Here is a 23,622-nt window from a genome sequence, read left to right as displayed (position 1 = left end):
GATCACCGATCCTCGACATCGGAGTTCTAGAGATATGCCTGTCCGTGTGGGTCCATGTGGGTGTAAGTCTGGGTGTACGTGTGGGTATACGTGTGGGTGTATTAGTGGCAAGCATACTTCACTATGCACCCGGGAAGTTCAATTCCCGCTCACGACTATCATCAGTAATACAAATCTGAACCGGTCCTGGGCCTCACCGTAAAACGAGTACCTGGTGCGATGTGTAAAAATCAGCGGTCGTGGTCCTAGCCACCCACTGCCTCATGCGACATTCTGGCCTTAACAGGTGCTCGCTAACAGCACTTACCCCAGCAGTCAGTTTAGGCTATACGGGAAATCTTTGTATTTCTACTCTTGCCTCCACAGCGTGGTCTCCATGGTAAAGTCTCCATATTAAGGACCCCCCAGAACAAAGAACAGGACTCACGGCGCCGGGATCTGCAGCGGATGAGGGGTCCGGTCCGGGGACCGAGAAATCGAGGGAGGGGTGCTGCGGGGGAGGGGAGGGGCCCTGCGGGGCAGGGGAGGGGCCCTGCGGGAGAGGGGCGAGGCTGTCGGGTGAGAGGGAGCGAGCGTCGTCCTCCTCCTCGTCCACGTGGGCACCGCCTGCGATGGGCAACACATGCACCAACAACAAAGGCATAGATTCCCCGTGTAGCCTCAACATGCTGTCTGGGCAAGTGCTGTTAGTGGCACCTTCATCTCCCCGGTGATGTTTATACACTGCACCGGATACTAATTTTAAAGGCTGAATCGACCTAGGAGAGGCCCAAAACCATTTAACATATTTGTCACAGGTTTTGGCCGTGAGCGGGAATCCAACTCGGGTGGCCAAGGTTCATAGCGCAGCGCACTAACTACTGCGCTACCACTCCCCACTTACATACATTTACTATCGTACATACACGTACATAGAAACACAAGCACATAACAACAGCCACAACTCGCCACTAAGTGGCGTCATTCTCACCACAACGCCTGTCCACCTTGAGGCCACCACGTGAGGTGTTCAAGGCTTGCTGGCAGGACGTCACGGGATAGACCCAAGCTTAAGCTTCTCGAATTATGTGTTAAATAGTGTAGAGGGCATCGCTGTCACGCGCTGCGGTGAACAGGAACTGGCTACGACTTCCAGCCCCGTAGCTCTACCCGGGGCTGCCCACCTTCACGAAGGTCCTCAAACATCGTGAGCAGAGGGGAAGGGACGCTCTGCTCATGAGTTGCGAGGTCCGGGTGCGAGGTCCAGGTGTGGGCAGCCGTGCGAGTGGTGAGGATGGTCAGAATGAGTGGACGCTGTGGGACACGTGGTCGGTGCGGTAGTCCGTGGTTATTGTGGACGGTGCGGGCCTCATGGTGCAAGCGGTGCAGGTGGTGCGGGCAGTGCGGTTAGTACGGACGGTGTGGGTGGAGTGGTGAGTGGGGACGGTGTGGGTGGAGTGGTGAGTGGTGAGTGTGGGTGGAGTGGTGAGTGGTGAGTATGGGTGGAGTGGTGAGTGGGGACGGTGTGGGTGGAGTGGTGAGTGGGGACGGTGCGGGTGGAGTGGTGAGTGGTGAGTGTGGGTGGAGTGGTGAGTGTGGACGGTGTGGGTGGAGTGGTGAGTGGTGAGTATGGGTGGAGTGGTGAGTGGGGACGGTGTGGGTGGAGTGGTGAGTGGGGACGGTGCGGGTGGAGTGGTGAGTGGTGAGTGTGGGTGGAGTGGTGAGTGTGGACGGTGTGGGCGGAGTGGTGAGTGTGGGTGGAGTGGTGAGTGGTGAGTGGGGACGGTGTGGGTGGAGTGGTGAGTGTGGACGGTGTGGGCGGAGTGGTGAGTGTGGGTGGAGTGGTGAGTGGTGAGTGGGGACGGTGTGGGTGGAGTGGTGAGTGTGGGTGGAGTGGTGAGTGTGGGTGGAGTGATGAGTGGGGACGGTGTGGGCAGAGTGGTGAGTGTGGACGGTGTGGGCGGAGTGGTGAGTGTGGGTGGAGTGGTGAGTGGTGAGTGGGGACGGTGTGGGTGGAGTGGTGAGTGGGGACGGTGCGGGTGGAGTGGCGAGTGGTGAGTGTGGGTGGAGTGGTGAGTGGGGACGGTGTGGGCGGAGTGGTGAGTGTGAACGGTGTGGGCGGAGTGGTGAGTGTGGGTGGAGTGGTGAGTGGTGAGTGGGGACGGTGTGGGTGGAGTGGTGAGTGGGGACGGTGCGGGTGGAGTGGCGAGTGGTGAGTGTGGGTGGAGTGGTGAGTGTGGACGGTGTGGGCGGAGTGGTGAGTGTGGGTGGAGTGGTGAGTGGTGAGTGGGGACGGTGTGGGTGGAGTGGTGAGTGTGGGTGGAGTGATGAGTGGGGACGGTGTGGGCGGAGTGGTGAGTGTGGACGGTGTGGGCGGAGTGGTGAGTGGGGACGGTGTGGGTGGAGTGGTGAGTGAGGATGGTGAGGACGGTGTGGTGAGTGCGGGTGGAGTGGTGAGTGGGGACGGTGAGGACGGAGTGGTGAGTGGACGGAACCTATACCGGCGCCAAGCTGCAGGCCGGCACTGTCCACGGCGAGGATGTGCCGCTGCACCAGCTCGATGGCGCCGGGCCGCAGCGCCAGTCTCCCGTTGAGGTCGGCGGCGAGGCGCGCGCGCTTGAGCCGCAGCTGCGCGGCCTGCAGCGCGGGCTGGGCCTGCGTGTCTGTGGCCGCACGCGGCGGGGGGGGGGGGGGGGGGGGAGACGACGGCGTCAGGACCGACGCAGCGCCGGCCGCGTCCCCGCTCTAGACGCTCTGCCCACTGCCACGCTCACTGAACCGGCGGAGCCCATCGGAGCCCATGACGACGTCGCGACAAGCGCCGCTCCCACGGTGACGACGGCCGGGCCGGAATCAAACGAAACGAGACACGTGACGCATGACGAGCGACGCGTGACGCGTGACGAGCGACGAGCGACGCGTGATGATCACGAGTAACGCGTGACGTGGTGCCATCACCACCTTCCAGGATGTGCTTCTTGACGAGCTCCTTGCGGTCTGGGCGGTTCCAGATCTTGTGCTTCAGGAAGTCCTCCGTCTGCGGGAACGGACGGCATGCGCCTGGTCAACGACGATCGCAGCACCCGCTAACGCTCACGTCGATCACTAGCTCACCGTGGGTCAGGCACATCCATATCACTCTTAGATTGCTACTGCTTTGGTTACTGATCCCGTAAACTTTAGTTGTTGATTCCTCTGCCCATGATTGATCATTGAATCTCGTGAGTCGGATCGTAGAACCACAACAATAATTTTTACCGATTAGGTGCCTTTCGCAACGTCTCAAGGCGTCATGCGTAAGGAACAGGGTGACAGACTAGGAGCCAGAGAGGAACAGAGCGAAATGGAAGACGCAATGCCAATGTTGCGTTGTACACCCTCCTCCACCCGACACAGCTAAATAGGGAAGTGCCCATTTGTCATTGCCCAAGCACACCGGTCGCCCCAGCCTATGCAGTAAATCCTCCACCCATGTTCTCATTCACCATTCGTTGTCTGGGTCACAGATTTAACCCAAGCAATGGAGTACGAATCGTAGCGTTGGTCGTGAAAGCCAACAACGTGCAAAATCAACTTCAGTCTTTCGACTTCTTCCCTCGCACTGCTCCACTCCTACCATCATTGTCTCTTTTCCCCAAGCTCTTATTACCATACTAATAACCTCGCTCAATGCAACTTTTATCTTCTACAACTATGACGATGATGTTTATTGCTGGGCGCTTGATGTTTTGGGCCTTTGGGCCCCCATGCCCAGCAACTATCTGATTTAAACCGGCAAAATTAATCCAGAGCAATTCAGTGCCCAGAGTCCATGTTTGACCTTTGATCCTTTAGCTTGACCCCTGCCCCCCTGGCAACATTGTCCCCCTGTGGCTGCGTTAAGCCTTCCCTATTAACCCTGACCTCTGCCCCCCTGGACAAAGTTGCCCTTCCCCATGGCTGCATTACCCCCGTGCCCTCTGCCCCATAGGCGTGAGTCCCTGGGTTCTCACCCGCGCTCTGTCCAGGTTCCGGATCGCAGAGGCCATCCTGAGTGCTGCAAAAACACACGCACGCAAAGACACGCACACACACACAGACGCACGCACACACAGACGCATGCACGTACAAAATACACACGCACGCACACACGCACACACGCACACACGCACAGGGAACCGTTCATGCACGGCGCCGGTTTAGAACGCCGAGGCCGCTCCATGAAAACAAAACAACTCTCAAAGTGATTTTTTGTGCACGCGATCCCGAAACATTTCGGTCGTACAAACTGTGCACTCGTTTTATTTTGAAGTCCGTCTTGTGCTCATGCGTCTCTCGGGCACCTTGGTTTATTTAAGTAATCGTGGTTACCACGATTATTGTTGTTATTGCTGCTGCTATCGCTGCGATTGTCATTATTGCTGCGCAAACAAATCGAGTGGCGCCCGGCGCTGGCCCGCAGAAGCCCAGCGCTGCCAGCGCTGCGAGCGCTGCGAGCGCTGCGAGCGCTGCGAGCGCTGCGTACGCTGCGAGCGCTGCGTACGCTGCGAGCGAGCGGCAAGGCCGCTGGCGTTTCCTCTCCACGGCGCGCTGCCGGATTGGCACCGTCTCCCCCTCACGAGTGCCGCTGCACGGCTCAGCGAGCCGACCACGAGCGTGGAGAGCGAGCCAAGCATGCGTGTCCGCGTGTCGGTAACCAGCGCGGCACGCGCGTCCCCGTGTCCACGTGTCCACGCGTCCCCGCGAGTATATGCTTGTATGTGCATGTGTGCATGTGCTGGTGGGGTAGTGGCTAGCACACAACACCACGACCCGGCGACCCGAGCTCGATTCCTGTTCACGACCAATAACAGTGGCTCATATATGGACCAGTCCTGGGTCTCCCCTAGATTGACCGAGCCTTAAAATGAGTACCCAGCGCATTGAGTGTGAGCACGTGAGTGCACTCACGCGGCACGAGGCGCTGCTGCTCCAGGTTCTCCCACGAGCGCCGCTGCTGCAGCTTCACCTGCAGCACTGGAGACACAGACGCAGTGGCCGCTCAGCCCCGGCCTCCAACCCTCGTCGCTCCTCACCTACGACCCCTTCACCTGCCGCCCCAGAGCACCCCAAACCTCGAGCCCCCCGTCCCGCCTGCCCCCCCGCCCCGCCCCCCGCCCTGCCCCCCGCGATGCCCCCCGCGATGCCCCTCGCCATGCGCGCATTCCATCGCGGCTCGCCGAGCTGCGTCGCGGGGATGCGCGGCGTCGCGGTTGGCTCTGCCTCAGAGGCCCTATTAGGGCTTTCGATTCCCACTGCTCCGACGCAAACCCTGCCAGAGGCGAAACGCACGCGCACGCACGCAAGACGTTACCGAGCCGGCACGTGTGTAACCTCGCCAGGGATACGAGCAGCAGAATTTCCCATTTTTGGAATGCGAGGCGTGTGTTTTTTTGCAAAAGCGTGTTTGGGCTGGCACGCGAGCCGCCACTTTTTTTGACGAGAAAATTACGAAGTGCAGCGAGTGACATCACTCGGCGTGTTGACCGGGGAGGCAGCGGGGGGGGCTCCACCCGCGGCGACGAGAGGGGGTGGGGGGCAGAGGGGGGGCGGCAGGGGCCGTGACAACGCAGCCAGGCGTGGTGGGGATCCCTCGTCTTGGAGCGAGGGATCCGAAGAGCCCCCCACCCCCGCCACGCTACGCTGGGTCGTGCCCCCCCCCCGTACCCCACCGCCCCCCACCCCCCCGGGTCGCGCCGCCCTCCAGGGGCGGCACGGGGCGACCGCGCGCCGCCGCATGTGGCAGCGATTGTGGGGATGATTAAAGAACGGAGAGCTAGAAAACAATAACACGGAGGGGACTCACGCCGCACCCGCGCACGCCCAATGGAGCCGTCAAATGAGCCGAGCGCTCATCGCCGGGCACGGCGCTCGGCTTTCGGGAACGGGGGAGGGGAGTAGCCAGGGGAAGGGGGTGGGGGGGGCAGCCACCAGGGCCCACGCTGCCAGGGCCCCCCTGGGATGGGATGCCCGTCCCCCACCTCCCCCCCCGAGGGAATCCCTCGACCCTGAGCGGCCAACCACGCGAGGAGGAAGTGCACAAAGGGTCCGGCAATCCCCCTCGTCACCGCCTCAACCACCCACAACCACATGCAGCGCAATACCAACTCAACCACACGCTCTCAGATGCCACTCTCAACTATCGTTGCAATTACCCCCGCACTCTCGCTCCCGTAATCTCTCGCTCTCCCCCCGCTCTATTCCCCAATCGCTCTCACCGTTTTCCTCTCAAAAACTCTCGCTCATCTTCACTTTTGCTTCACCCAACAATGCAAACCGAGAAGCAAACTCCTCACATCAACCAAGGGCAGTGGTGAGGCCTCAGCCTCCAAGGTGCCACCTTCTCCCCCCACCTCCAGTCACCTCCTTCCCCGCAGCCCACACCCGGACGCGTCTCTCGGTGGGCACTCGGCCCATCATCAACACTGCGCGAATCACCGCCAATTACCGGACTGTCCCTGGGGAATACTCGGGGTGACGACCCCATGAAGGGCGACGACCCCCCCGAGAGGGGCGACGACCCCGAGAGGGGCGACGACCCCGAGAGGGGCGACGACCCCGAGAGGGGCGACGACCCGAGAGGGGCGACGACCCCGAGAGGGGCGACGACCCCGAGAGGGGCGACGACCCCGAGAGGGGCGACGACCCCGAGAGGGGCGACGACCCCGAGAGGGGCGACGACCCCGAGAGGGGCGACGACCCCGAGAGGGGCGACGACCCCGTGAGGGGCGACGACCCCGTGAGGGGCGACGACCCCGAGAGGGGCGACGACCCCGTGAGGGGCGACGACCCCGAGAGGGGCGACGACCCCGTGAGGGGCGACGACCCCGAGAGGGGCGACGACCCCGTGAGGGGCGACGACCCCGTGAGGGGCGACGACCCCGAGAGGGGCGACGACCCCGAGAGGGGCGACGACCCCGAGAGGGGCGACGACCCCGAGAGGGGCGACGACCCCGAGAGGGGCGACGACCCCGAGAGGGGCGACGACCCCGAGAGGGGCGACGACCCCGAGAGGGGCGACGACCCCGAGAGGGGCGACGACCCGAGAGGGGCGACGACCCCGAGAGGGGCGACGACCCCGAGAGGGGCGACGACCCCGAGAGGGGCGACGACCCCGAGAGGGGCGACGACCCCGAGAGGGGCGACGACCCCGAGAGGGGCGACGACCCCGTGAGGGGCGACGACCCCGTGAGGGACGACGACCCCGAGAGGGGCGACGACCCCGAGAGGGGCGACGACCCCGAGAGGGGCGACGACCCCGAGAGGGGCGACGACCCCGAGAGGGGCGACGACCCCGAGAGGGGCGACGACCCCGAGAGGGGCGACGACCCCGAGAGGGGCGACGACCCCGAGAGGGGCGACGACCCCGAGAGGGGCGACGACCCCGTGAGGGGCGACGACCCCGAGAGGGGCGACGACCCCGTGAGGGGCGACGACCCCGAGAGGGGCGACGACCCCGAGAGGGGCGACGACCCCTCGCCCCAACTCACACCGCCTCGCCCAGGTCCAACCTCCCATAGCCCCTCACTACGTTTCGCCTGGCTTACTTTGTTTACCCACGTGAGAACTCGAGAGAGACGAGCTCGACTCGTCTTTGTGTGACCTTAGGTCAACATATTGGCCCAAATTACAGCAAAGAAGCAAATAGAAATGGGTGCAAAAAGAACCCCGTGACAGAAGAAATAAGAAGCAGTGCACACAGACGTAATTAAATAATAATCAGAACAGAATTAATTTCCTGTAACGAAAGTTGGCTCGGACAAGCGGCAAAAACATCAGCATGGAGTCGGGGTGATTACTCCAGATCCCTCCGCCTCCACAGGCCCCACTGCCTCCCCAGGTGCTGGCACCTGTGCAGGTCACCTACCCCCCCACCCTGCACGCGGGGTGGGGGGTGGGGGCCGGGGGGGGCCTTGGCACTGGACTGCTAAGATAATAAACGCGCGTGATGAGGGCAAGTTCCCAGAAATGAGCGCAAGCGACGCTAATCACTTCCAGTAGCCGCTCAAGGGGTGCCGGGGGAAATACACACAGACTCGCACACACACTCACAAACACACCCGCGCACAGACACAGACCCAGATCCCCTGTGTGGCATACACAGGGGATCTGGGACAAGTGCTCCTGAGCGAGCACCGATGAAGGCCGGTAGGTCACACCAAGGCTGTGGTGTGGCCAGCACCATGCCCGGCCACCTTTGTCATGCCAGGGCTGATGTTTACACACCGCGTAAGGTGGTCTCTTGAGGCCGAGTTGACCCAAGGAAGGCCCAGGACCAATTTAAAATTGCGAATGCTCGGTTTGTAGTGCAGCACGCGATACACACATACACGCAACAAGGTTCCACCTATAGCCATAGTTTGTTCATGAAAGTGCTATTAGCAAGCACCTATTGAGGCCAACACGATGCGCAAATGGGTTACGTGGCCATGGCCGCGGAGTAGGCTAACCACCCACTGCACCATCACTCCTAACACGACCACAAATGCTCACCCCCTGCCCCCCCCCCCCCCCCGTATGTCACGTGGAAGATCACAGCGGCGGATGTCATCAAAACGGCGACCGAACGTCGAGCATCGACCTCTCGCTGAGAACAGCGACTCTTTAAGCCATCAAAAAAGGTCCTCAGGGCCAAACCTTCCACCTGGTCGCCCCCAAGGGGGTACAGATTCGTCAGCTCAATGTCGAGGGCCTTTCTCGGGCGATGTGCGAGGAGCTCGCGAAGATCTGGAAACATGTCGTTGACGTCCCCCGCACTCCAAGGAAGCCACGTGTCCGGTGACATGCGTGCTGTCATCACAGACACAGCCGCAAGCTGCTAACGAGCCACTGCCACTCGAAGCATGGTCTCGCTACGTGAGCGAGACGGCCCGCCACCTATCCTGCCAACAGCACACGGAGAGGCAGCCACCACTTCTGTCCGAATCGGTCAGCTCATCGTCGTGAATGCACAAACCACCCGGCACACACTGGCCGCAAACCTGCTTTACCCAGCATGCAACATCCCGCTACACGGTACTGTTTATATATGCGAGGGCTACTTTAATAGTCACCATACACAGTAGGGCCATGCGATCAGCAACAGTGCGGATGAAGACCTGACAGACTGGACATATGCAGAAGACCTCCACCACCTATTTGACTCAAAACACCACGCGACCTTTCATTCGGCGAGATGGAGGGGGGGATTACGTCCCAGACCTGACCTCCGTTTCCATCGATGAGAATGGTGCACCCCCTGTATTCCCCAACAGCCAGGATAGGCCTGTCGTGACTCACATTGGCATCAAAGTACCCGTGATATTCGTCGGAGCCGGTTCCAGGATGGAAAACTTTGGGTAAGGCGAATTGGAGTGCTTTTTACCGTCGCCATCGAAAACAATTATTCGGATCCAGCCATCCCCAGATAGGTTTGAACGGAGCTTGGTCCTTGTGATCTCCGCTGTGAAAAAGACGAATTCCCACTCTGTGAACTGAAACGATCAGAAACTGACACAAATCTCCTGCCCATCGACGTCGATCTGACCAACATCCCACATCGACGGCTGAGATCCGGTTTAGAATCACGCGGCGCGAACTCCGCTTGGCCCGAATTTCAACATCGAAACGGCGCGGAGCGAACTCGTGGCTTTCAAGCGACGCTCTCACCAACCAACTGGCTCACCGAGCCCTCCCCCACCACCACCACTGCCTGCATTCCACCTTGAACGGAAACAACGGGCATCACCCGAGCCGAATCCGCACCAACCACGGAAGATGCCGACACTTTAGGCGCAATTGTGAAATCAAACTCTCCTGCTTGCAACTGCGGCCCGGGAACTCCGAACCGTGGACCAGACAATGTCACGCTGCCCCATCGACAAGCGGTGGGCAGTTTGCGCTCGTCACCAACCCCCAGGCAAGGCAACGGAATGGCTGCATCGCTTGCGAGTCCAGACCGTCGCTCCTTCATAGGTCACGAGGAAAGAAGAGAACCGCTCGCCCGGTGGAGGGTGGCGGTGGGGCGGTGGGGAGTGCAGAGGGACTGGGTCTGAGAATCGACCGACTCACTCAGGGAAGATAAGAATACCAGGGTTAGAGAAGGCTGTGGAGGATACGAGGTGTGCAGGGAGTGAGGGATGGAGGGAGTGAGTGAGGGGTGGAAGGAATGAGGAGGAGGGAGTAAGGGATGGAGGGAGTGAGTGAGGGGTAGAGAGAGTGAGTGAGGAGGGAGTGAGGGGTGGAGGGTGTAAGGAGGGAGGAATGGATGGAGGGGTGGAGGGAGTGATTGAGGAGGAAGTGAGGGTGGAGGGAGTGAGTGATGGATGGAGTGAGGGGTGGAGGGAGTGAGGAGGAGTGAGGGAGTGAGGGGTGGAGGGATTGAGGGGGGAGGGAGTGAGGGGGGGAGGTAAGATTTTATTCAGGAGGGGGAGGGAGGGGCTATGGGTGGCTCCCAGGCGCGGGTATTTGCGGCTCTCGGCGTGGGAACAGCTCAGGCCAAACCGGGCCCACACACACACACACAGCGTGTACACACACACACACACAGCGTGTACACACACACACACACAGCGTGTACACACACACAGCGTGTACACACACACACACAGCGTGTACACACACACACACACAGCGTGTACACACACACACAGCGTGTACACACACACACACAGCATGTACACACACACACACACAGCGTATACACACACGCACACAGCATGTACACACACGTGTACACACACACACAGCGTGTACACACACGTGTACACACACAGACAGCGTGTACACACACGTGTACACACACAGACAGCGTGTACACATACACAGCGTGTACACACACAGCGCGTGTGTGTATACATAGCATGCACACAACACCCGCCATTCGCCACGAAGTAGTGGTGACGTCACCACAGCGCTTGTGCCAGGCTAGGTGGACCTTTAGGCCACGAAAAGTATCTAAGGCTCTCTGCTGACAGGTCATGGGGCAGACCCAAGTGCCATGGGTTGACCGATTGAGATGACTGGCAGATGCACCAACTGTGCCTCCCACTGTGCCAACTTGCTGCGTTTTAGCCGCCCAGCGCGCCGCTCGTTGTTGTGAGCGTCGCTCCTCTGCCCTTCGTTGTTGCTGGAGGGCGACTGCCTCCAACTGCCCAGTAGCATCCTTCACGAACCTCCTCCACAGAGGCCGATCTTGACACCGCTGGTACCAGTCATCGGCAAGTCCACTGAGCTCCACATCCTCCTGTTCCACACCGTATAGCATCCTCTATCCGGCTAAACACGTGTACGCACACAGCCCGTACACGTACACACATGCACGCGCGTTCTCACACGCACACACATTCACGCTGCCACGTGTTCACTCACACACGCATCGGCTGCGTAATGGGTTCACGAGGACAAGGCACGGATCTCGCGCGTGTAGCCTGAACGGACTGTTGGGGCGAGTGCTGTGAGCGAGCAGCACCTACGAAGGTCGGCACGGCGCACGAGGGGTGGCCAGCGCCACCATCATCATGATCATCATTACCACCAACATCACCATCACATTACCATCATCATCACCGTCTGAACCATTACTGCCATCACATAATCACCACCATCATGATTACCACCATCAACCACGACGATCATCAGCGTGTCTGAGTGAGCGTAGTGGATAAAAACATATTTAATGCGCTCACTACACAAACACAGGCGGGGCGTGCGAATGCGGAGGAGGGGAGAGGTCACGGGAGAGAGAGAGCGAGAGAGAGTGTACATGAGTGTGAAAGAGTGAGAGCGTGAGAACATGGGTGCGAGAGTGTGTGTGTGTGTTGAGAGTGAGAGCGAGAGCGTGTGATCTCGTGTGTTTAGGAGAGCGGTAGTGTAGCGGTTAGCGCGCTGCGCTACGGACCTGGCGACCCGCTCACAGCCAACACCAGTGACGATAATCTGAACCGCTCCTGGGCCTCCACTAGGTCGACTAAGCCTCAAATGAGTACCTGGTGCGGGGTGTAAACATCGCCACTGGGGAGACAAAGGGGGTCGGGCGTGGTGCTGGCCACCCGCCCCCTCGTGTGCCGTACCGGCTTTCATGAGTGCTCGCTAACAGCACTTGTCCCAACAGTCTGTTAATGCTATACCGGGGATCTTTGTCTTGTATGTGAACTCGTGTGTGTGTGCGTGTGTGAACTCGTTTGTGTCCATGTGTGAACTTGTGTCTGTTTGTCTGAACTCGTGTGTGTGTGTGTGTGCTAACACCGCTTGTCCCAACGGGCTGTTTACGCTAAAAAGGGGATCTTTGTCTTTGCTCCACTTTCTCTAAATGGACAACAGTAAATTATGGGAGAACCGTTTGAAATTAGTCAAGTTATCCATCCACTCGTGCTTGCCGTACAACCCAAGCGGTGACACTGAAGTGGCGTGGCGCCCCTGCTGTAAGTGGCCTGCAACGGAGCGCTGTAGAGGCAGCGAGAGTTGGTGGATCGCGCACACACACACGTTGTGAAACTCCCTTCCCGTGGGCCCTGGGAGAGACACCCTGGCACACTAGGAGAATGCACTGGAACAAAATGTGGACTAACCTTCATGTGTTCCATCTGTACGGGAATAGAGTGTTGCCCCCTCACACGCGTGGGTGTTCTTCGGGTGCTCCGGTTTCTTCCCACGTATAAACACTCATTAATTGGCCGTAACACCTTGATACGTAGAAGACCGTAAAGCTTAGGGAATTGTTGGTAGCGCCGGCTCCTGACCACGCGGCTGCTGCTGGCTCCCCGCTCCTCGTCTGCGGCTCGTCCTCGCGCATCGGAGCCATCCTCCCTCCCTCTACACGAGTGATGAGCGACCGCTGTGTGGCGGTGGTGCAGAGGTACACCTACTTATTATTATTATTGTTGTTGTTGTCGTTATTCGAGTTTTGAAAACTCAGGTGGAACCGATTTCTGCTCTGGCCCAGGGCGGGGAAGACAGCGCTTCCGCACGCACCTCAAGTTCAGTTTCCAGAGACGAGGACTCGACATGTTCGAACAAGCGCCGGTGGGCAGCACGTCCACATTTCAGGCATAATTATGCAAACATTTACTTCGCTTTATAAATACGGCGTGCGCGCTGTAAATATTTGGCGGGGAGAGGCCAAAAACAACTGCTTTCCATGACCTTACACACTGCAGGATTGCAAACACACACTCGCCGTACACCGGTACACAGACACACACACACACACTCGCCGTACACCGGTACACAGACACACACACACTCTTACCGTACACCGGTACACACACACACACACTCTTACCGTACACCGGTACACACACACACACTCTTACCGTACACCGGTACACACACACACACACTCGCCGTACACCGGTACACAGACACACACACACACTCGCCGTACACCGGTACACACACACACACTCGCCGTACACCAGTACACCGGTACACACACACACACTCGCCGTACACAGGTACACAGACACACACACACTCGCCGTACACAGGTACACAGACACACACACACTCGCCGTACACAGGTACACAGACACACACACACTCGCCGTACACCGGTACACAGACACACACACACACACACTCGCCGTACACCGGTACACACACACACACTCTCGCCGTACACCGGTACACACACACTCGCCGTACACCGGTACACACACACACACACACTCGCCGTACACCGGTACACACACACACCACACTCGCCGTACACCGGTACACACCACACTCGCCGTTACACCGGTACACACACACACACACACTCGCCGTACACCGGTACACACACACCACACTCTCGCCGTACACCGGTACACAGACACACACACACACACACTCGCCGTACACCGGTACACACACACTCTCGCCGTACACCGGTACACACACACTCGCCGTACACCGGTACACACACACACACTCGCCGTACACCAGTACACCGGTACACACACACACACACGCCGTACACAGGTACACAGACACACACACACTCGCCGTACACAGGTACACAGACACACACACACTCGCCGTACACAGGTACACAGACACACACACACTCGCCGTACACCGGTACACACACACACACTCGCCGTACACCAGTACACCGGTACACACACACACACTCGCCGTACACAGGTACACAGACACACACACACTCGCCGTACACAGGTACACAGACACACACACACTCGCCGTACACAGGTACACAGACACACACACACTCGCCGTACACCGGTACACAGACACACACACACACACTCGCCGTACACCGGTACACACAACACACTCTCGCCGTACACCGGTACACACACACTCGCCGTACACCGGTACACACACACACACACACTCGCCGTACACCGGTACACACACACACACACACTCGCCGTACACCGGTACACACACACTCGCCGTACACCGGTACACACACACACACACACTCGCCGTACACCGGTACACACACACACACTCTCGCCGTACACCGGTACACAGACACACACACACACACACTCGCCGTACACCGGTACACACACACTCTCGCCGTACACCGGTACACACACACTCGCCGTACACCGGTACACACACACACACTCGCCGTACACCAGTACACCGGTACACACACACACACTCGCCGTACACAGGTACACAGACACACACACACTCGCCGTACACAGGTACACAGAACACACACACTCGCCGTACACAGGTACACAGACACACACACTCGCCGTACACAGGTACACAGACACACACACACTCGCCGTACACAGGTACACAGACACACACACACTCGCCGTACACCGGTACACAGACACACACACACACACACTCGCCGTACACCGGTACACACACACACACTCTCGCCGTACACCGGTACACACACACACACACTCGCCATACACCGGTACACACACACACACACTCGCCGTACACCGGTACACACACACACACACTCGCCGTACACCGGTACACACACACTCGCCGTACACCGGTACACACACACTCGCCGTACACCGGTACACACACACACACACTCGCCGTACACAGGTACACAGACACACACACACTCGCTGTACACTGGTACACAGACACACAAACACCTGTACACACACACACACACACTCGCCGTACACCGGTACACACACACACACACTCTCGCCGTATTCCGGTACACACCACACTCGCCGTACACCGGTACACACACACACACACACACACTCGCCGTACACCGGTACACACACACACACACTCGCCGTACACCGGTACACACACACACACTCTCGCCGTACACCGGTACACACACAGACTCTCGCCGTACACCGGTACACAGACACACACACACACACACTCGCCGTACACCGGTACACACACACACACACTCTCGCCGTACACCGGTACACACACACACACTCTCGCCGTACACCGGTACACACACACACACTCTCGCCGTACACCGGTACACACACACACACTCTCGCCGTACACCGGTGCACACACACACACACTCGCCGTACACCGGTACACACACACACACACTCGCCGTACACAGGTACACAGACACACACACACTCGCTGTACACCGGTACACAGACACACAAACACCTGTACACACACACACACTCGCTGTACACCGGTACACAGACACATACACACTCTTGCCGTACTCTGCTACACACACACACACGCCGTACACCGCTACACACACACACACTCACCTGTACACACACACACTGACTCACCGTACACCGGTACACACACACACACACGTCGTACACCGGTACACACACACACACACACGTCGTACACCGGTACACACACACACACGTCGTACACCGGCACACAAACACACACACTCACCGTACACCGCTACACACACACTCCGTACACTGGTACACACACACACACTCACCGTACACCGGTACACACACACTCACCGTACACCGGTACACACACACACACTCACCGTACACCGGTACACACACACACACACGTCGTACACTGATACACACACACACTCATGGTACACCGGTACACACACTCGCCGTACACCGGTACACAGACACACACACACACTCTTGCCGTACTCCGCTACACATACACACGCCGTACACCGCTACACACACACTCACCGTACACCGCTACACACACACACTCGCCGTACAACGGTACACGCACACCATACACCGGTACACACACACTCGCCGTACAACGGTACACGCACACCATACACCGGTACACACGCACTCGCCGTACACCGCTACACACACACACTCGCCGTACAACGGTACACGCACACCATACACCGGTACACACACACTCACCGTACACCGCTACACACACACACTCGCCGTACAACGGTACACGCACACCATACACCGGTACACACACACTCACCGTACACCGCTACACACACACACTCGCCGTACAACGGTACACGCACACCATACACCGGTACACACACACTCGCCGTACAACGGTACACGCACACCATACACCGGTACACACGCACTCGCCGTACACCGGTACACACGCACCATACACCGGTACACACACACTCGCCGTACACCGGTACGCACGCACGCACCATACACCGGTACACACGCACCATACACCGGTACACACACACTCGCCGTACACCGGTACACACGCACCATACACCGGTACACACACACTCGCCGTACACCGGTACACACGCACGCACCATACACCGGTACACACACACTCGCCGTACAACGGTACACGCACACCATACACCGGTACACACGCACTCGCCGTACACCGGTACACACGCACCATACACCGGTACACACACACTCGCCGTACACCGGTACGCACGCACGCACCATACACCGGTACACACGCACCATACACCGGTACACACACACTCGCCGTACACCGGTACACACGCACCATACACCGGTACACACACACTCGCCGTACACTGGTACACACACACGCACCATACACCGGTACACACGCACGCACCATACACCGGTACACACGCACGCACCATACACCGGTACACACGCACTCGCCGTACACCGGTACACACGCACGCACCATACACCGGTACACACGCACGCACCATACACCGGTACACACGCACGCACCATACACCGGTACACACGCACGCACCATACACCGGTACACACGCACGCACCATACACCGGTACACACGCACGCACCATACACCGGTACACGCGCACGCACCATACACCGGTACACACGCACTCGCCGTACACCGGTACACACGCACGCACCATACACCGGTACACACACACGCACCATACACCGGTACACACACACGCACGCATACCGACTGTGGGGGGCAAGTGATGTGAGCAAACAGCTGTTGAGGTCGCCACAACACACGAGGAGGTGGTTTGATCAGACGGCCCCTAGCCGCCTTTGTCTCCCGAGGCCGGAACGGTGCACGCACTCTGTACACACGTAAACGCACAGACGCACGCACACGTGCACGCACACAGTGCACACCGTTATGCTGCGCTCGTCAATTTACTTGCGAGTATCAACTCGGGATCGAATCATCTCCGAGCTGTGAACCCCGCGCCCTCCACCCTCAACACCTCGCCCTGGGGGCTGGCTCAGAGGCGAGGGGACCTTGGGGGCACCGTGGCAGCAATTGCTCTCACTGGGCCCGAGCGTTCCCCTGGACCAGGCTAGGTGCACAGAGGGCACGCACAGTGCCGCACGCCGGCGGGTGGCTTCACGCGATCGGGCGGCACGTGCCGAGCGCACCCGCGCAGAAGGTGAAGCGTAGCACAGCGTGGGACAGGGAGCTTACCGAGCTTTACCGCTTTTCTGTCGTGCTGTTTGTTACTGGCCGCTTGACGTTTAGGGCCTGTGCTCACTATATATGTGATAGATAAATATAAAAGAAATAACTATATATGCCAGCCATACAGCTCTTGCGGATGGCAAAAGTGGCGGTGATTAAATAGTCGATGACATTGAAAATAATTATAATGAGGATGTTGGTGATTGTGTTATGGATGATCTGTGTGATATGGGTCTTACGAACTAGGCCCTGTATCGTAAAAAGAGGGTCCTTGTGGTAACATCTGGCAGTTCAAGCGAGCGGACCCTGCTGATGAGACACTGAATGTCGAAACTGGTCCAGAGTTTTTGCTTGTGCTGCTGAAATTATGCAGTTCCAGGAGACGGCGTGGCTGATAGCATGTGTAAGAAATTTGTTTTTTTCTACATGGAACAACGGAGATGTGAAGGAGACATTGTCTGCCTATTGACTTTGTTAAAAACAATGATGGTGATGAAGATGCTGGTCGTGCTGATGGTAGTGACATGAATAAGAGGCATGCACCTCCAAAGCCTACTTATTGCTATGGTGACGGTGGTGGTGAGGATGATGGCACTGACGATGACGTTATGACGATAACGATGATGATATCGGCAGTGACAATGATAAGTATGATGACGGTGATGATTTTATTGATCGTAATTACATTGGTGGTGATTGGGCTGGTGATGATGCAGATCATTTCATCAACGATGACCATGGCAATGATCATGATGCGAGCGACGATGGTGGTGGTGGTGGTGGGGACAGCGATGACGGTGATGATGATGATGCCAGTGACGGTGATGACAGCGATGACGAGGGCCGGCACGTCACCGCTTCATCCCTGCGCATCTGGCCTGTGTCAGGCTGCGTCACCGCTTCGTGTAAACGGTGTCTATGGCCGTGCCAGGAATGTTTCCATGCCTCAATCCGGGAGTGGGGGCTCTGGGGGAGGGGTCTCCTTGGGGGGAGGAAGGGTCCCCTTTGAGGGGAGGGGTCCCCTGGGGGGTGGCGATCCCCGAATTGGGACCCGCGTCAGCCCAGTCTGCGGCTGATACGGGTTTATCATCTCGTACACAAGCACGTCCCACACATGTCTCGTGCACCGCATCTCTGTCTAAACTTCGTTACAAATCCCCCTCACCCCCACCACCGCCTCCCCCCCACTGGCGCAGGGCAGCTCTGCCGTTACAGGGGTTCGCGTGCCACGGTAATTACCGCTCGTAACCTACGCAGTGACCCGTCGCCCATCAACATCGCCCATCAACGTCGCCCAGCAACGTCACCCATCAACGTCGCCCTTCCAACGTCGCACTTCAACGTCGCACTTCAACATCGACCTTCAACGTTTGCCCAGCAACGTCGCCCATCAACAGCTCTATGAACATCAGCAAACACCCTCCATCACTGTCATCAATCAACATTATGATCACACTCTCCATAACTCCCTCTGTCTCCCTCTCTGTGCCTTTCTGTCTCTCTTCATCTGGTGCTGCTCCCCCATGCCGAATCCATGAAATATGATAGATTTATGTTAAAAATTTCTCTTGGACTAAATCTACACCTATCCCTACAACTGCTCCTTCACCTCCACCTGCCCATGCCCCCCGCCCTCCCCCACCCCCGTACCGGTCCGGCGCTGCTCCAGGCTGAGGCCGTGCAGCTCCTCCGCCACGGCGCCTCCTCCTCCTCCTCCTCCGTCGGACCCGGCGCCTCCTCCTCCTCCGTCGCGGCTCCCCGGGGGGGTGCTCCCCGTGCGCACCCCCATGGCCCCTCCGTGGCAGCGCGGGGGTCTGCCCGGTGAGTGCAGCCGCCTGCCCAGAGAGACGGCGCCGGTGACGATGATGATGGTTTGTTATTACGCCTGCTCACCCGGGAAAGCCTCGCCGAGTCTCAAGACTTTTTGTCTGGAGGGTCCTGCCAAGTTTTTGTTCAGCATTGGAAGGTACATGTTCAGCATTGGGAGGTTTTGGCTAATATCGGTTACATTATAGTGTATACAAACATTTGCATAAACGTAAGTGTCAAACATGTGAATTGTCAATGGGCAATTTGAGTGATGGAGTGGCCGCCAAAGGAGGGACCACACTTGGGGAGCGACGAGGAGTGAGTTTGTACATGGCATCGTGCGGTGCTGAGAGGCGGAGATCATGGCGAAGCAAAGATGACAACAATCGATGGCGGCGATGGTAGAGATGGCGGCGATGGTGGTGATGATAGTGGTGATGGTAAAACAGCATCACCACCAAAACGGCAAAACAGCCAAACACAAGTTCCAGAAAACATCTCAAAAGTCACCGCTTGGCCCGAGTTTCACCACATCTCCATCCCTGATCGCGAGAACCCACCACCTCCCACCCCCAACCCCCCCAGACTTCAAAACCCCCCAAACCCGCGTGATTAAAAGCGCCAATAAGCCCCGGACTCGCGGCGCGCGCATAAATCAAGCGCCCTGCGCGGCGGCACTCCTCGCTGCTGCTCCGAGCGAGCGAGTCATGACGGTCCGGGGATTTGGGGATAATCTGATGTGGAGCCAAGCGGGGGGTTGCCCCCCCACCCCTGGCCCCAGCCAGGGTTTGGCATCAGGACCCCCCTTCCCCCGCCATTGAGTGCTCGCTGTGGCACGGCGGCACAATTACTCTTTATTTGAGCAAAAAAAAATCTAAATGCCAAACACGTGTTTGTAGAACAAGATAACGCAGATCACAGGGCGTCTCGCCGGGGCAAAGCCAAGCTCTGTATTTACCAGCAAAGGTGGCCCCCAGGTGGTGGCGATCAAGTTGAGTGGGGGGAGAGGGGGTGGTCGTGGGCCATCCCCAATGCCCCCCTCCCCAGTCACTGGCCCATTACCCCACGCGACAAGCCGGGCCAGCCCAGTCATTAAGTGAGCCTCCTATTCGACTTCACTATTTCAAATAATAAACGTATTTTGTCGTGCGTGTATAATTGATTGCGACTTCACGGTTGCATCGTGTGGCCTTTAACAAGCCGGAGCAAAGAGCCGTTAGCGAGCGGCGATTACGTCCGGTGCAATGCACGAGGGGGCGGTGTGGCCAGGGCCACACTCAGCCACCTTTGTCTCTCCCAGTGGTTACGTTTACACACCGCACCAGGTACTCGTTCCAAGTGGAGGCTGGGAAGGCCCAGAACCGGTTCGGATATCAACTCGCCGCCGATGTTAGCCGTGGCCAGGAATTTAACTTGGGTCGTCCGATTTATAGCGCGGTGCGATAAAAACTTTGCCACGGGTTCCTGCGGACAGTCCTCCGCTCGGGGCAGGATAACATCAAGCAACAGAAAGTGTTTTTCTCTGTAATATATAATTATAATAAAACGTTGTACCCGTGGCGGCACACCATGGAGAAGGGGATGTAAGGAAGGGAACGAGAGCCAAGAACGGGAGAGAGAAGGGACGCTGGGACAGAAGTCTCCGAGACGGACACAGAGAGGGCACGGCTCAAGATGAGCAGCAGGGAGGATGAAGTCGGAACGCCGGGCAGGAAGGGGAGGAGGCGAAGGCATGACCGGGACGAGACGTCGGGGACGAGAGGAGGAAGGAGCAAGCAAAAGTCAGCTACATGGAGGAGCAGCGTCTGTTTTCACCGAGGGCGGTGGTGAGAGGGGAGGGAATCAGAGTGGGGGTGACGCTGACTTAAATGCATCAACAACTCAAAGCCCCTAAGCTCACATCTTATCAGAGCCATTAGAAGGGGACCCCACCCCCTCCAATGGCAGTTGTCCCTGTGCAGCACAAGGTGACTCAGCACATGGAACCTATAGCATGCACATGGAACCTATAGCATGCACGTGGTACCTGCAGCATTCACGTAGTACTTATATCATGCACATGGGGTCCTATAGCACCCTTTCCTGAATTCTGAATTACATAACAAAGGAATAAATAATAATAATATCATAATAACATAAAACAGACAATGTCATTGAAGCTGGCGCAGAGCATGGGCTAAGCGCCGAGAGTTACTACTCAGGGAAAGGGAGGGAGAGGTGGGAGCCGGGGAGGAGGGGGAACCGGGGGGGAGGGGGAACGAGGGGGGGGTTAAGGGCCGCTTTGGCCCAGGAGAGCTACAGGCGCAGCCTTGCAATTGCTTGCTCGCGCCACTGCTGGTGGAGGGGGGGGGCTCCCTTCCTCCAATTGAGCGAACTCTTACAGAGTGTTTGGTCTCCTCATCCACGTTCACCAGGCGCGTTGGAAGAGGTGACATGGGCCCCTGGGTGGGGTTCAAATTAACGGGGGGGGGGGGGGGGTGATTGGCTGCGTCCCAGTCCTGTCGCTACCTCGCCCGTGTTCGTGCCGTCTCCCGACTCCTAAACTCCCTCTCCCGACTCCTAAACTCCCTCTCGCAAGGTCGTGCAGGGTTTGTTGCGATGATCTGATTGTGGTAATTAAACAGAGACAATCTGCACACGGCAAACAGACACGACGGGCTATGAGGTTACACAACTGCGTCTGTGCCGATGTTTGCGCACCGAACCAGCTGTTAATCAAAGGGCGAGTCGGCCTGCGGGACATCATCTCCGGTGTTAGCCGCGGACGTGATTCGAACCAAGGTAGTCGGGTTCATGGCGCAGGGCGCTCACCACTGCACCACCGCTCCACCCGAGTTGACACACACAAATGCAGCTACACTCACACTCGCGTGTTCCAACACAGCCACCACACTCACTCACTCACGCGCGCTCTCTAAACTCGTCGGATCGCATTCCGGGCCGGGAAGGAGGATCGGCAGCCGGAGAGCAGGACACAGATCCCCCCCCCCCCACTCGCCCCCCACCCAAAAGAACCCCCCCCTCGCCCTCAAAAAGCATCTCCCCTGCTTCGTGTCCCACCGGCTCCGAGACACCCCCCCCCCCTCTTGCTTCCAGAGACCAACAAGGATCACGTGACCAGGCGGAGCGTGCCTCTGCTTAGCGATCCGCCTGCCCGTGTCTCCTGTCTCCGCCTGCCCGTGTCTCCTGTCTCCGCCTGCCCGTGTCTCCTGTCTCCGCCTGCCCGTGTCTCTGGTCTGTCTACTTTAACTACCACGGCTCTCTCTGCCCGCCTCTGATTCCCTGCAATGCTGTCCGAGTACTCGCGGTCTGCGTTCCAGAAGGCCGCCTTTCCCACGCCCACTCACCTCCTGAGCAGCGGGGCAGTAGGGGGGGGGGGCAGAGGTGTGCGGGGGGGGGGGGGGAGCGCCTCACCTGTACGTGGGGGGGGGGGGGGGTGAGCGCCTCACCTGTACGGGGGGGGGCGCGGTATTGGGGGGGGGGGGGAGGTGTTGCGCTCAGCTGTCCCGCGCCGCCACCACCGTCGCCCCGTGTCGCGCGCGCCGCCGAGTCTCCACTTCTGCGCTCCCCGCGTCTCCCTCTGTGGGTTCTCGGCGTGCGGCGTGGGCGCGGCCTCACCAAGTAGGGGCACGGGGTGGGGCTGGGACAGAGTTGAGGCGAGGGTTAGGGATGGAGTTGGGGTGAGGGATGGGGTTGGGGTTAGGGATGGAGTTGGGGTTAGGGATGGAGTTGGGGTGAGGGATGGGGTTGGGGTTAGGGATGGAGTTGGGGTTAGGGATGGAGTTGGGGTGAGGGATGGGGTTGGGGTGAGGGATGGGGTTGGGGTTAGGGATGGAGTTGGGGTGAGGGATGGGGTTGGGGTGAGGGATGGAGTTGGGGTGAGGGATGGGGTTGGGGTGAGGGATGGGGTGAGGGATGGGGTTGGGGTGAGGGATGGAGTTGGGGTGAGGGATGGAGTTGGGGTGAGGGATGGAGTTGGGGTGAGGGATGGAGTTGGGGTGAGGGATGGAGTTGGGGTGAGGGATGGAGTTGGGGTGAGGGATGGAGTT

General features: G+C 58.7%; 1 protein-coding gene across 1 annotated transcript in view; it reads right to left on the bottom strand.

Annotated features, from left to right (window-relative positions):
- Positions 1-23,622, bottom strand: part of LOC133341002 (myocardin-related transcription factor A-like) — a 40,878-nt gene that overhangs the window by 7,845 nt on the left and 9,411 nt on the right. Inside the window, exons 3-9 of the mRNA XM_061549585.1 lie at positions 23,023-23,213; positions 19,415-19,599; positions 4,909-4,974; positions 3,972-4,015; positions 2,941-3,016; positions 2,475-2,642; positions 428-606 (exon numbers count right to left, since the gene is read on the bottom strand). Coding sequence (XP_061405569.1) covers positions 428-606; positions 2,475-2,642; positions 2,941-3,016; positions 3,972-4,015; positions 4,909-4,974; positions 19,415-19,553 — 672 coding nt within the window. The 5' untranslated portion in view covers positions 19,554-19,599; positions 23,023-23,213. The remainder of the gene's footprint in view (positions 1-427; positions 607-2,474; positions 2,643-2,940; positions 3,017-3,971; positions 4,016-4,908; positions 4,975-19,414; positions 19,600-23,022; positions 23,214-23,622) is intronic.

This window comes from Lethenteron reissneri, chromosome 10 (assembly GCF_015708825.2).
Source record: "Lethenteron reissneri isolate LAM-NWPU_2019-01 chromosome 10, ASM1570882v1, whole genome shotgun sequence".
Taxonomy (NCBI): domain Eukaryota; kingdom Metazoa; phylum Chordata; class Hyperoartia; order Petromyzontiformes; family Petromyzontidae; genus Lethenteron; species Lethenteron reissneri.
The sequence above is the reverse complement of the archived record's forward strand: the minus strand, read 5'-3'. Positions and strand labels throughout refer to the sequence as shown.